Source organism: Drosophila takahashii, chromosome 3L, assembly GCF_030179915.1.
Source record: "Drosophila takahashii strain IR98-3 E-12201 chromosome 3L, DtakHiC1v2, whole genome shotgun sequence".
NCBI lineage: Eukaryota > Metazoa > Arthropoda > Insecta > Diptera > Drosophilidae > Drosophila > Drosophila takahashii.
The window spans coordinates 4,747,231-4,761,832 of record NC_091680.1 but is presented as its reverse complement, the minus strand read 5'-3'; the positions used below and the strand labels follow the sequence as shown (position 1 = coordinate 4,761,832).

Genomic DNA, 14,602 nt, shown 5'->3' with positions numbered 1-14,602 from the left:
GACACTACTACTATTTTGACCGCAGCTGTATGTTTTTCAGTTTTTTGACTATGTTTTTTGAAATTTATTTCTGCCTTAAAAAAAATCCTAAAATTATTTTATGTATGGGGTTTGAAAGATAAAGGGTGTATCTTTTTAAAAACTTTAACTTCAAACCAAGCCATGCATCCATTTGCCTCTGAGAGCTCCGCAAAGTTGGCCAATTTCAGCATTTTTCGAACTTTGAGGTCCTTTTGCTAAGAATCCTTGCGTCGGGGAACTCTTTGGAAAACGCAGTTTAACTTGGGAATTCGTAACGAATCCAAAAATATAGCATTTATCGAGGTTAATTTTTGATGCTGCATAGTGTTATTAAACGAATTATTTTTAAGAGTAATCACAAGTTTTTCTGAAACTTAACCCACTGTTAATCAGCATTAGGCATTTAATCGATCTGCCTGGCATGCCTTAAATACAAGTTTAATTAGTTTGAGAAGCTTTGCACATGCCATTGACAATTGCAGCTTCTTCCGAAGGGGAAATAAATCAATCAGTGTCCCTGGCAGGTGATCAAATAAATTAAATTTCTCAATTATTGGCGAGAAATGCCGAAACGGAGACAAAGGCCGTATAGACCGTAAACCACTTTAGAGTTCAGAACCGTAGTAATTGCCATGAGTGCGCAGATTTTCCAGCCCATTTGGTAGTTGTGCGTCAATGGCGAATGGCAAAACTTAATTTGCAAAATATGCAAAACTTAATAATAAATACAGAATTTTTGGTACGCCGCGTATCGCAATCGATTCGCCACTCAAACTGATTGCGGCGATGGAAATGAAAAACTGCAAAAGGAAGCACAAACAAAACCGAATTGCGAGTTTCCCATTTTGGCATAACGATTTTCCCTCTTTTCTTTTTTTTTGTATATTTTCTTTTTTTCTTTTTGTGAACTGTGTTCGATGACAGGCAAAACGAGGCGAGCGACAATTAAAAGCGAAATAAAAACAAAAATTCAGAGAAATTGTTAGGCGATGATGTCCGAGATGATTCCGCACGATACGTCACAGAACATTCAGCGTTATTCGAGTGGAAACAGTGCTTCACCTAATGAGGGGAGATCTTCACCCCCCCTTGAGAAAAAAAGGGGACGGTCTGTGGATTCTTTGGGTTGGAGATCTTGGGTCTATAAGTGTGAATCATGCTCACGAAATTCGTGATCTGGAACCAGGTTTTTGGGAATGGAATCTGTAAAAAAAATTCATTTCCTGGTCATTGAAAAGGAATGTGGGTTCTAAGTGATGAAATCAATCTTTGACATGCAAATAAAGAATTGGTATTTTTCTTAAATATTGTATTATAATAATTTTAGAGTGGAAATGATTAATTTCCTATTAATTCTAATGAGTAGGCCCCAAAATAAAATAAATTATTATATTTTTGGACTGAAAATGATTTATTAGAATATCTAATCGTAATAAGTATGCCTGTAAAAAATACTACAATATTTTTTATAAAATCTAAGAAAAAATCAATTACTTCTAGTCACTTTGCCATCACTAAACGGAAGGACTCAAGCAACAAACCGACTGAAAACAAATTTTATGCGACCACGCGCCATTTGATTTCCCTAAAAAAAAGGGCGAAAAACCAACAGAGTAAAAGAGTAAAGTGGAAATTCAAACGGAAAATACTTGAAGCAGTTGCATCGACCAGTTTATCAAAAAGATGCTCCCGAAAGATTTCGCCCCCTCGAGTTATGCATTTTCTTCTAATGAACTCCGGGCCTTTCAGCGCTTTCTTTAGTTCCTCCTCTTTATTTGTTGTACTTTTTGGGGCAATAAAATCGTAATGAAGCAACGAACATAAAACAGAACGCCAGAATGGACGCAGACAAAATTTTGGAATGGGTTGAGGTGAGTTTTATGCGCGTAATTAGCACCAATTAGGGCGGAGGGGGCGTGCGGATATTCAATATTCGGTAAACAGAGCTTAACATGGACTTCAGGCCATTCATTAAAGTCTGACAGCAAATTACATTTTTTCTCTGCGTTTGTGCTCGCCTTTTTGTTGTATCTTCTGTTTTTTAGTACTTTTTATTCACACGCCTCGAATGGCATTTGCAAAATGCAAATTACGCTAAGCAAATTAGCGCGGAAGCGCCAAAATGCAAGAAAAAATAAAATATAAGAAAATGGGGAGTGAGACGCAAGACAAATTAGCTGGGAAATGGAGGAGCCAGGTAGATGCAATAAAGCGCCTCGTATGTGCGGGTGCACAATGCCAAATGAGCTGCGAACGCCAGTGCAAATAAGGAAACTAAATACCCAAAGTGGAGATATTTATGGAAATTAATTCGGGTGACTCATTTGGCCAGGAAGTAAAGTCGGATAGGTCATGGGAAGGGTTAAATGGCAGCTTAGGGGATCAAAATGAATAAAAACGTTTATAAAAAATAGAGAATAATGCAAAAATCATTTATTAGATATTTTGAAAATATTACAAAGTTATTTAAAATTTTATAAAAGAGAATTATCTTTTAATATTATTATACATATAAATATATTTTATACAGCATTCCAAAAATCATTTATATTTCTTAAGATCTTCCTAACATTGCCTCTTTAATTTGTTATCTAAAAATCTCAGTGAAATCCAAGCGAAAACTGCAAACAATGCACTTTAAAAGTGCATTCTTGAGTTGCTATTTCTTGAGTTAACTTCTTGACACCTCCAAGTCGTTACAATTAAATGTGAAATATAACCAGGGAGCAGGCTGTGCAGGCTGAGCAGTTTGCAGCCTCTGAAGGCCCAGTTAAGTTGTTAGAATGCACAATAAACTCATTCATAAGTCTGGCGTAAAGTCTCACAGCAATTTAGCCAAAGTCTTCACACCGCGACTGACTCGCCCACAAATCAAATTGCAATCCCCGAGAGCCGGGCGCAAAAACTGAGCTGAGTTGAGTTGGGTTTTAGCTGAAATGGGTTATATTGGTGCACTCGAAAAAAATAATTAGAACTAGGAGAATGGGAAATATTCATTAGAGATAAATTACAAAAAAATGAAATTATATATTTCTTGAAAATACCCCGAAAATAATTTAATTAGGAAGTATTTTTTGAATAAAAAAAAAATATTTACAAGTTACGGACTATCCAGAAATTTATAAAATTAAATGGCAATGGATACATTTCCTTTTATAAGAAAATTTGTAAATTGAAAACTTTAAAAATTAGTTTTTATGCATCAAACTTTTTATTAATTTATAATCACTTTTCAAAAATACATTTCGAAATAATCCGGAATATAAAAAATCAAATAGTTGGCATTATTATTATTTTTTTAATATTTTTTTTCTTACGGACTATTTATTTTAAGAGTGTTGTGGAGGGAAACAGGAAACGCGATGAGCAGACCGACACCTGGCCTCTCCGCTCATGACAAACTGCCACTCCAGGCGTGGCTGGGAAAGCGCTGGGAAAAGTGAGGAGAGAAGGCGGCGGAAAGCGGCGAGAGGTGGGCAATTGAAAAATGACGCCCGGCCAGCCGGTGGAAATGCATTCAGCAAATGAAGCCGGCCCAAAAGCACGTGAAACGAGCAAACAAGACACACAAAAAGGGAGCATCAGCAGCGGCAGCTGTGGGAATTCAGTTTCAGTTTGAATGCGACCGATATGTCAATATGCAGACTGCTGTTTGAGTTATATTTTTTTGCTTTTTTCTCCCTGTTTTTCTATAGACCACTATGTTTTATTAGCGATCCACTAATTGCAAAAATTTGTTTCGCATTTAGCCGGCGAGCCAATGACAAATAAAAAGGGCAATAGAGTAGCGCGCGCGTGTGTGGTTTTGCTGCTTTATGATCATTAAATATTTGAAAACGAAAAAAAGTTATCAGCGATTTGTGTTCTCGGTTACCTGATGCTGAAATAAAATTATAAAGCATTTCGTGTTGACCCTCAGGCTCTAGGCACTAATTGAAAATGGCAATTGGAGTGAGGGAAACAAAATGGTATACAAAAAAACACTCTCTTTTTCCGCGCTGTTTGTTTATTTTATTTGCCATGGGTAAAGTTGCATTTGCTGCGATAAGCAGCAAAATCACAACTGATAAAAGAAATAAAAGTCAAATGAATAAACAGCAGAGTCAAACAACAAAATGTTATGTAAATAGTAATGAGATAAGCGAAAAGAGTGAGCTGATAAAGGAGTTTTTCTTTATTCTTCACTCTAATTGTAGAAATATTAAAGGAGATTATAAAAGGTTTAAGTGCAGAAAATGTGTATACAATTTTTAGAGATTAAATCAAAGATATTTAATTAAAGAATTAATAAATGAATTTAAAAATTTGTTTAAATGTTTGCTTTTTTTCATTACTTATTTTATATGTTCAAATATTTGTTTCTTTTTTTCTATCAAATACGAATAAGGAACTTTTACAGTTTTCCATATTATTTATTTTAAAATTGTTTCAAATGCTGAAAAATATTTATTTTCATTCCTTTGTCAGTTATTGTAAATATTGAAATACCCACTTTATATATTTATTTACTTATTCACGAGTTTAGTATTAAATAATAAATATTTAAGCAAAACCTGCTGTTATTTAAGTAAAGTAAGGGGCAATTTATTGTGCTGTGGGCTACACTTTGCCTATATATGTTTAAAATATTTACCCTATATATTGATTAATTTAAGTGAATGATTCAAAGTTCACTAGAGTTGTCTATTATATGTGTATACCACTCAAAAATGAATCACTTCTCCCGCCGCTGTGTCATTTGGCTTATCAAACATTCCTTTTCGGTTTAGTTGATAAGAAATAACACAGAAAATTACTTCAAAATGAGAATGTTGGGATAAAAATGGCAACCAGCTAAATTGGCATTTCGGAAATGTTATCGACGTGCAAAAAAAAAAGAAAGAAATACAGAACAATGAACCAGACTATTTTTGGCCAAGTTTTATCGAAGAAAACCGTTACCCGGCAAACCGTTAGCTTTGATTTAATTAGAAGATTTTTGTTTGCTTGATACAGTTTATCAAAACTCCAGAAAGACAACACACGATTTTAGCATCAAACTGTGACCATGGCGGGGATTTAAGATTCGTAGTTGTTGTAGTCGATTCTTTCTCGTATGTTTCTTTCGCTGGCTCTTAAAGCAGGTTTTCCATTTGGCCTTTGGCATAAGCCACATACTATACCGAACTGAACTGAACTACTCGAGTGCCCAGCAAAAGCCGCACAAGTCGCTCTCTATATGTTTGGCTTTGTGTGTCAGTGTTTGCGGGCATACAAATATGAATAAAGGGTACAGTGGGTGCTCGATAAAGGGAGCATTAAGTACTACATTTTATAAATAAAATTTTAGAAATAAAAGCGAATTATTAATCTATAAAATATCTATAAAATAATTTTTGAAATATCTATTTTTAATTGGATTTTAAGACAATACCAACTCAATTCATAATTTTCAAATATTAAATATACTGTAATATTATAGTCGTAATATTATTTTGAATTTATAGTTCCTAAAAATCATTTTACCTTCATAAAATTCTTTTTCTTTCTTAGTGAACATAAAAAGTTCTCTATACCGGTTGACTACTGTAAAAGGTAAAGTAAAGCATTGGGCAAAGAGAAATATGCATGATGTTGTAGCTGCTGTTGTTTTTTGTGATTATTCCTCTCTTTTTCTGCGGCTGCTGCGTGTAAAATCAATAAATTCGAGCGGGTTCAGAGGTGACGACAACGTCGAAAATGCTTATGACCTTCAGGCCTCTAGCTGACCTTCGCCCTGGCCCCGCCCCACCCCCTTTTTTCTGTTTTTTTTTCTGTCCCCATATTACCATTACCATTTTCCCTGCCTTGGCAATTAAATTTTGTATGTAATTTTTTACACTTTTTTGTGCTGGCCTAGCCGGCACTTCTTAATTATCGTTGTTAAGCTGGTTATGGTTTGTTTTGCTTTTGCTTTTGCTATGTGCTTTCTGCTGCCTTATGCTTCGCTTTTTGTTGAAATTTATTCCTCGAACAGCGGCAGCAGCGGCTTTCATTAATTTCTTGCCTTATTTGCTGCCCTCGCTTCGCTCTTATGGTTATTGATATTAATAAAACTTTTCTTTCTTTTTCCAAAAAGCCAAAAAGAAACAAATCCGCCAGCAATCGTTGCTCAACAAGTTACGTCAGATGCGTTGGTGGGGATTTCAGTGTGTTTTTGTTATGTCCGGATCCCCAGAATGCAAAACAAAAGATTAAGCTTTGAGGGATTAGGATTACAGCCCTTGTGTACCAGGCACACAAATGTGGAAGAGTCTCTTTGGCAAAGCAAAAGATAAGCGGAGGGAATTATGGAATTTTAGTTTTACAAACTTCTATACCTCAGCGTAATTACAGTCAAAGATGGAAAAAAGTCTAATGAAAAGTTTTAAGCTGAATTTAATATGTTTTCTGTTTTTAAAAATTCTTTCTTTTACCATTTGTGCATTTTATAATAATAAAACCTATTTTATTTTAGTTTGTATAGTTTCCAAGGATTTTGTCAGTTAAATACAATTTAATCTTTTTTAAGATCTAATTTTACCTTGATTGCCTTTTAATGGCTGTCTTCTTTTTATTAAAAGGTTGTACTAAACTTTGAGTTGACCAACTAACTTTATTTTCTTTAATTGCACGGCTTGACATTGACTGTAAAACCTACAATTTGAAATGTTCGCTTGCCTTGAACTTTAACCGACTTGACTTCGCATATGGGTACCCTTGATTTTGTGTTTCGGTTTTTTTGTGGGTCACCTTTTCGGGGATTTACTTGTCTTATTTTGGCTAATTGGAATCATTTCTAGACAATGGTTTATTATTAATTACTTAAGATCGATTTGGAATTCCACTTCGGCGGTTTTAAATATGTTTTTAATAAGTTAAGAGCTTAAAAGATATTATCGGGGTCACCAATTATTATTTTTTAATTGATTATAATGTTTTTTTGATAGGCATGATAGGGATCAGAGTTTGAATGGAAAAGTTTAGAAGAGAAGAAAGTTATCACTTTTCTATGGTAAAAACTTCCATTAGGGAAAATTTTTCTTAATAAAATCTGCACAACTTTGTAATCCTTTTTTTTGGGTCACCTTTCTAGAACCCGTTTCCTATATAACCATTTATTTCTTTTAAGGACATATAACTTACCATCTTTAGCATTTGTTGCCGCCGTTGTTGTTGTTGTTGTGGTGGCCATAGCTTTAGTTTTGGACTTTGTTGTTGGTGTTGTGCAGACTGAGGCCGCTGCCGACGCCGACGTCGCTGCCTTGTAGAAAGCAGTTGTTGTTGTCGATGTGGATGACGTTAGTGTTGTTGTTGTTTCCACGGCGCCAGCAGCTGACAAACTTCGCGAACAGTGCATTAGTCACCTGTTTTTTACAGGTGCAAAAAGGGGGTGGTTGGGTGGGTGGTATATCAGCTGATAAGGGGGAAAAACGCGAAGTTTTTTAATCTAATTGGGGTAAGGTAAGGTGAGGTGAGGGGTGGGGTAAGCAGGAAATGCACAAAATCAAAAATAAACTAAATTTTTTGTATATTTTATTGTTAAGTTTTAGACTTGTTAGAAAAGGAATTTTTTTTATTAGTTTGAATAATTTTTGTTAAATTTTATTAATGTTGTTGTATATTAGAAATTTATTTATTTATAATTTACTTGTTCTATTTTTTATCTATATTTTTTTTATTACAAATTTAATTTTAGTGCACTTCTAATATTTTTATATTTATTAATCCAATCTATACATTGATATTTTTTGGGGCACTCTTCTTCCTTGTGTTACTTTTTTTTTGGTTCACTTTTTAGTGGTCGTTAACTTTCTAATAAATATTTCTTATTCGTTCACATTTTTCCTTGCTCACTTGCAGCTGCTTTTTATTTATAATTCAATTTTATCAAATTTATTTTTGTTATTATTTCGCTTTTTGCTTTTTGGTTCTTTTGTTTTTATTTTATTTTTGTTGCATGTGCGTCGGTGTCCATGTGTGTGTGCGTGTGTGTTTATGCGGGAGTGTTGGTGCACTGTGTGTTTGTTGTTGTTGCCAGTGACGCGAACGCGTGTTCTCTCGCTCGCACCTGCACGATTTGGCTGGCCCGTTGTATTGCCGCACGGTTCTAACGGCCGCTGCACATGTTTTCGTTAATTTTACGTTTAATTCCTTGTATAATTTCGCAATTGTTTTTTTACGGCGACTCGCGGAGCGAGCACGAATTTGGTCACACCGCCAAGTGTGGCCGTGCGGGGGCAGGGCAGAAATACCACGAGGCGGTGCAGAAAAAATACCAACTAAAACATATGGCTGCGCATTAAATACTGACTGCGCTTAACAGCACGCACTTAACAGCACTCGAAAACGTAAGCCATTTTTCAAATTTAAATTTGAAATTCTTTAAAGCCGCGCAACCTTTACACTTGTTTTAACACAAATTTTCACTTGTTTTAACACAAATTTTCAAAGCCAGGAATTTATAAAACATACATGTAATAGGGTCTTCCCTCAGAGCTCCATACACCATCCGTTGAACGGATGGTCCGAAAGGTTTTGCCGTCCCGAAAACTAATATTACTTAATTGTGTAGTACGTTCCTAAGTTGCTATAAATTACTAAAACAGCACAATTTTGGGTTTGTTTACAGAATTGCCGTATTAATATTAGTTAGACAGAGGCGTAGGAAGAGCAGAGTTTGGGGTACGGGACGTTAGGTTTTCCCCCAGTCAGCAATATGTATGCAAACTTGTTATAGGATATGTTTTAAAAACTCAGATATGTTTTAAACTATTATCTTATGCTATTTATGGTATTATTCTACAATAAGATTAGGAGAACGCAATTTCACGACAGTTTTGTCGAGTTGAAATCCGCCTTCATTTATGTTGAGTTGAGCAACTGATCTTCAGTCAGCTGTTATTTATTAAAAATCCCAACCGTTTCACACGGATGGACTCTATGGTCATGTACACCTAAATCAACATATCTGGAAATTTTAAATTAGCCGGTTGCTATTTTTAAGTTTTTAAATATAACTGTAACAATAACAATGTAATTATTTATTACATTGATTAAAAAAAAAGTACAAGTTAATATGGATAAAATCGATTTAAAAAAGCTTTAGATTATATCTGCAACATACTGTATAATTTTGACATCAGGTTAAAATAAGCAATTAAATTATTTATTAAATTACTTTCATACTTCAATCAAAAGTATTACAAAATAAAAACCTCTATGAAAATTTTTTACTTGTCAATTTTGTATAGCAATTTACATTTATTAAGCTTTTTTTAATATTTGTATTATTTAAAAATATTTGTTAATATTAGGTTCCCAGGGAACAAAATGACCTTGGCATGACAATTTTCGCACTTGTCCCAATTGGCTTAGCCATAAAATCCCATTTAATTTTACAATTTGGCCAAAAAACGGTGACCTTGACAACAAAATATGACACAAATATTACGCCGGTAAAAAAAAATAAGAAACGACGACAACGAGCGGCTTAGTTAGATAAGTGAGGTAATTTCGGATGACGAAGATCGCCTGACTTCTCCCACTCGCTCCCTGATTTTCAGCTGCTGTTGTTGTTGTCACCCACTTTGCATGGGTATTTATTTACGATTTTTTTTGTCAATTTTTTGTTAGTATTCCGCACGATTGTTGAGTGAAAGTTGCCACCGTTTAGAGTAATGTATTTTTTCTTGTTGTTGGGGCTGCCACGCCCCAATCGCCTTATCGTCGTCACCTGTCGCTGGGATGTGAGTGAGGTGTTAATTCGACAGCCAATTGTGTAAAAAAAAGTAAAGAAAAGAGTTCGGCTAACAATTGCATAATATTCAAAGCTGAAACCGAAACTCGAGCAAATTTTTTGGGGCCATTAAATTACGAATGAGAAAAAAAGAAACAATTAACCATCTCCAAGAAAAGCTATAAAAATCGACAGAACCCAAATGAGCTTGGGTTTTGGGAGAAACGTGTTCTTACCGTGCCGAAATCAATTTATCGCTGCAGAATATAAAAAGCCACAAGCTGGGGGTCATAAACAAAAAAAGAACAACAAACTTTAAAAGATCGCTTACGAGATCCCCGAGTTCCCAAGTCAATGTCCTTAGCCAATACACTTCGATCTTTCATTTGACTTCATTTAATGCCCTCAAAAAAATCCTAAAAAATATTCATTAACAAAATTTTATTTAAATTTTATTTTATTTAAAAAAAACTTCTTTAAATGTATTCATTTAATTTTTATGTTACTTTGAATAGCTTTTAGATTTTTTTATGGAAATTTTTCATTGGTTACTGGACTGCTGAATCTATCTTTTTTCCAGCAGATGAGAAGCAATATTGTCTTTAAAATATTTAGAAAATTAATAGTATAGCTAAAACTAAAAAGAAAATAGAAATTACGTGACTAAAAATCATTCTAAACTTATTTTTTAATTTGTAAAAAAAAATTGGCCTTAAAAATCATAGATGTTTAAGAGTATTTTAACAAAGCATGTAAAATAAAAAATCTTTTAACCCATTTACATTAATTAAGTACTTTACCATTTTTTATGAGCCTTTAAAATCGATTTTAAGGGTATTTAAGCCTTGTTCTCTTACTTGACTTCTTTTTTTATTATCATCTTTGGCTTGGTACTTACATATCGTCTTGGCCCTTTTGCAGGTTTGGCCTGTTTGCAGAGCTCTTGTTGGCCAAAAGGTTTTTAAGAACGAGTTCTGATCGAACCGCAAATGGATCGATCGATCACTGTGCATACCTATATGTAAACCCATATGAACAGGAGATAAATTTTCATTCTATTCACAGCGACGTTTTCTCTTGACCCATTTAACTACATTTAAATGCACTCATTTGCATAGAACACACATTTCGACCTTTTGTGGGCGTTTTTAGTTCGGTTTCTGTGCATTTCTAATGAATTATTAACCCAGAATCGGGGTGAAAATGCATCCCAGAGATGCAACTTCCCTGCCTTTGGACCGACTGTCCAAAGCTAATTGACTCTAAAAATAGCCGGAGCAGGTTTCTCTGCATGAATCTCTGAAGCTGAAGACTGGTTCTTCCACCGAAGAAGACCAAAGATCCAAAGAATTGAAGATGCACCACCATCCCAACTAGCAGAACGAAACGACCGACGGGCCCAAATGGGTTTCTTGTAGGAGCGTTTAACCAAACAACTAAACAACCGAACAACCGAACAAGAAAACGAGAAAAATCTGCTGATCAAATGTCGCTTGTCTGCAATCAAGTCAACAAGGAATGAGAGTGAAAAAAGGTGGAAAAGTAGCATGAAAAAGGGGGAGTTACTTCTACTTCCACAAACAAGTCGAAGATCAGGGACAGACTGAAATAAAGACTAATCGTCGATGGCTGCACAGTTGGACAAAGAATTAAATTTTACAAAGAAAAAATATGTATTACAAAGCATTCATTTTTATTTTTTCCCTTTTTTAAAAAATTTATATACACAATCGATATTATTATTTATTATTTTGGGATGGTATTCCATATCTGAAATATTTCCTACCCTAACCTACAGATTTTCAAATATATTTTAATCCTCTAAAATATTTCCAACAAATCCACAGGTTATAATCCCAAGTAGGGATTAGTTGAGCAAAATGTTATTATAAGAAAAGAGACAGTCAGTAAACAAACAAAGAAATATTTGTTTAGGAGTTAATTTCATTGAAGCATAGATTTAAAAACCTAAAACGGATATACGGAAATTATTTGAAAACATAATAAAATATTATTGTTTGATTTAACATTCTTAAGGGAATAAAAACGACTTGAAAAAATTTTAAGGATCATGAACATTAGTTTAATATTATTATTATTAACCGCCAATAGAAAAATACTTGTCTGGCTAAAATTAATTAACTTAAATCTTTGTCTAATCATTATTTAAAAAATATTGCATAATGGTTTGCCTTAGTTTATTAAGTGTAAGAATTTTCATTTATTAATCTTCAGTTAATTTTCAGCTTAAATCATTTTAAACTCAACAGATCGTCCTTACAAAATCTGCAATCTTGCCTAAGTAAACCAAATACAGATAGCCGATAAAGCAAACATGATTGATGATGCTTCCCTTTTTTTCATGCCTTCAACCACTTGGCCAATTACAAGTGCAGCTTCTTGTGGCCAAAACCCTTTTGATTCTGATTCCCGATTCCTGTGCGTGCACCTCCCAACTCCAAGTTGGTCCAGTTCAATGACATTTAGCACGAGAATTGGCCAATGCGATGGTAGTTGATACCACTTTATGCTTTTCTCCATTTTTTTTTTCTTTACTTTTAGCCCTGTTGGCTTGTTTGCCAGCCAACAAAGTCGACGGCGACTGCGCAGCCGCGCGGTTTGTATAAAATGCGTTGGGCCTAAAGAAATTTCAAACAGTTGCGGCCGTGAGGCGCTAGTGAACGCATCTTGAAATCGAAAAATAAAAGAAAATATATTTAAAAATATTTACAATTATATAAAAACGGTATAATGAAGTCTACTGTTTTGATCCTGGTTTTTCTGGCTTTAAGCCAAGGTAGAGTGCTGAATTTACCCAAGGAGGCGATTGATATCCCGGTGACCATTGTCGAGGATAAAGAGCCACCAGTGGCCTTATCTTTGGTCAAAGAGGAGCTTAAACCAGAGGAAGTTAAGCCAGTGGCTCAAGAAGAAAAAGCCAAGGATCTGAAGGAGGAAATTCCCAAAGAAATTAAACCTGAGGTTAAGGAGGAGATTAAACCTGAGGTTAAACCTGAAATTAAAGAGGAGATAAAGCCTGAGGTTAAACCCGAAATTAAAGAGGAGCCCAAGGAAAAGCTTGAAGAGCAGAAGCTCAAGGAGAAATCTCTGGAAATCAAGGAGCAACCTCAGGAAATCAAGGAGGAAGTAAAGCAACCTGAAGAAATCAAAAAGGAGACTCCAGAAATCCAGGAACAACCTGCTGATATTATTCTAAAAAATCTCCCAGCTGAAGAGGCAGTTCCCAAGCCCTCGGAGGAACTTTCCCCCAATCCTTTGGACCAGGATCAGTCGGAAAATCAGGATCCCGCTAATCCACAAGTCCGTCAGGCCACCCAGGCCACGCCCACTCAGCAGACAACCACGCAGGGCAACTTTGTGCAGCAATTGATACAGAATTCGCCCATTGGTCAGTTTCTGAATCAGTTCCAGCCTCAGCCAGCTGCCAATCCTCCTGCTCCTGCTGCAGTTCAGGCTGATGATGCTGCCGCTGCTGCTCCTGCAACTCCGGCGCCCACAGTTCCCGGCTTCCTCAATCCCCAGGCGGCCATCACCTCCGCCCAGCAGGCAGTGCAGAATGCCGCCCAAAGCGCCGTGAATGCCACCACTCAGGCTTTCCAGGGTATCCAACAGTTCGCCAGCAATTTGGGTAATCAATTCCAGAATACCCTATCCTCTTTGACGGGCCAACAGCAGCTGGCTGTTTCGACTACCGCACGTCCACCGGGTCCCATTCAGCAGTTTGTGAACAATGTTTTTGGAGGAAATACAAATGCCACGGCTGCTGCTGCCCCAGCTGCCCAGCAAAGTGGTAATCCTCTACAGGGTATCATCAATTTCCTGGGCGGAAATCGTCCTCAGAATGCCCCAGCCGCCGCTCCAGCTGCTCAGACCCCCGAAAAACCCGCTGTAGATGATAAAATCGATCCTGCCCAGGATGAGGTGGCTGAATATAATCCCGAGGCCGAGAATGAAGTGCGTACGAGTGGCGAGACTATCGATGATTCCTTCGAGGATGCTGCCGTGCCCACCAACGAAGTGATCGTGGTCAACGACGATGCTGGGGAAGTCGTCGATCCTGTCCCGAATCAACCTATTGCCACCGATGCAGTGGCTCTCTAAGGGTCTAAGATTCCCTTAGTTAACTCTAAAAACCGACTGATGCCATTTTCATCGCACATTTTTCGATTTTTCGATTGAGAATGAGAGAAGGGAAAATGCTTCTTTAGTTTTCTAAGTGCATGCACCGCCAACAAATTATTTATTTCATACTCAGCCCAGGAATTTATCTATAAACAAAAATGAGAGAATACAAATCATTAAATAAAACAAATAACTAATAAAATCGAACGAGTTTTTCTATGGGGAAAATAAGGATTGTTATGGTAAAAAATAAAAATAAATCTAAGCAAGCTAGCTAGATTTTTATGAATTTTGGTTTTTAAAATAAATATCATTTTTAGTCTAGAAACATTAATATAAATATTTAAAAAAACTATATTTAGGAATAGTTTATATCTTTAATTCGATAAATAATAATGGAATATCAAAAATATAAATCCCCTTAAAATCAAAACACTTTTCCGCATTTATTCAAAAATTATCTCATATTTATTTGAATTATTTCCATTTTCTTGATTTATTATTTTTGATGTTGTCTTTTTGGTTTTTCGTTTTTTTGGTTTTTCCTTTGTTTTTTGTTTCACATTAAGGTGGTTCAATAGCTCAAAAGTGGTTACATCAACCAAGACGCGCAGTAAATGTACACATTCATATAAGGCTAAGTATCTGAAAATGTTTCGAACTTAGGCGAGAGAACAAAGGCTTCCAATTTAAACTAGATGT

At 35.6% G+C, this 14,602-nt stretch overlaps 2 protein-coding genes across 5 annotated transcripts in view; one reads left to right on the top strand and one right to left on the bottom strand.

The window, feature by feature from the left end:
- Eip63E (cyclin dependent kinase Eip63E) overlaps positions 1-8,235 on the bottom strand; it is a 109,538-nt gene extending 101,303 nt beyond the window's left edge. The window contains exons 1-2 of one of the 4 annotated variants that reach the window (XM_070214455.1): positions 8,090-8,235; positions 7,165-7,435 (exon numbers count right to left, since the gene is read on the bottom strand). In XM_070214455.1, the coding sequence (XP_070070556.1) occupies positions 7,165-7,378 (214 nt within the window). In that variant the 5' untranslated portion in view covers positions 7,379-7,435; positions 8,090-8,235. Of the gene's footprint in view, positions 1-7,164; positions 7,644-8,089 lie in introns of those variants that run through there. The other 3 variants (XM_070214457.1, XM_070214456.1, XM_070214458.1) reach the window with 3 other exon arrangements.
- A 4,188-nt stretch (positions 8,236-12,423) lies between these two features.
- On the top strand, positions 12,424-14,102 carry ImpE2 (Ecdysone-inducible gene E2). Its single transcript, XM_017154348.3, has one exon. The coding sequence runs from the start codon at positions 12,509-12,511 to the stop codon at positions 13,877-13,879; it is 1,371 nt and encodes a 456-aa protein (XP_017009837.2). The 5' UTR covers positions 12,424-12,508; the 3' UTR covers positions 13,880-14,102.
- Positions 14,103-14,602: the final 500 nt, after the last annotated feature.

What these genes read in the sequence shown, in the direction of transcription:
- ImpE2 (XM_017154348.3), top strand. Translation starts at nt 12,509, where the DNA reads ATGAAGTCTACTGTTTTGATCCTGGTTTTTCTGGCTTTAAGCCAAGGT.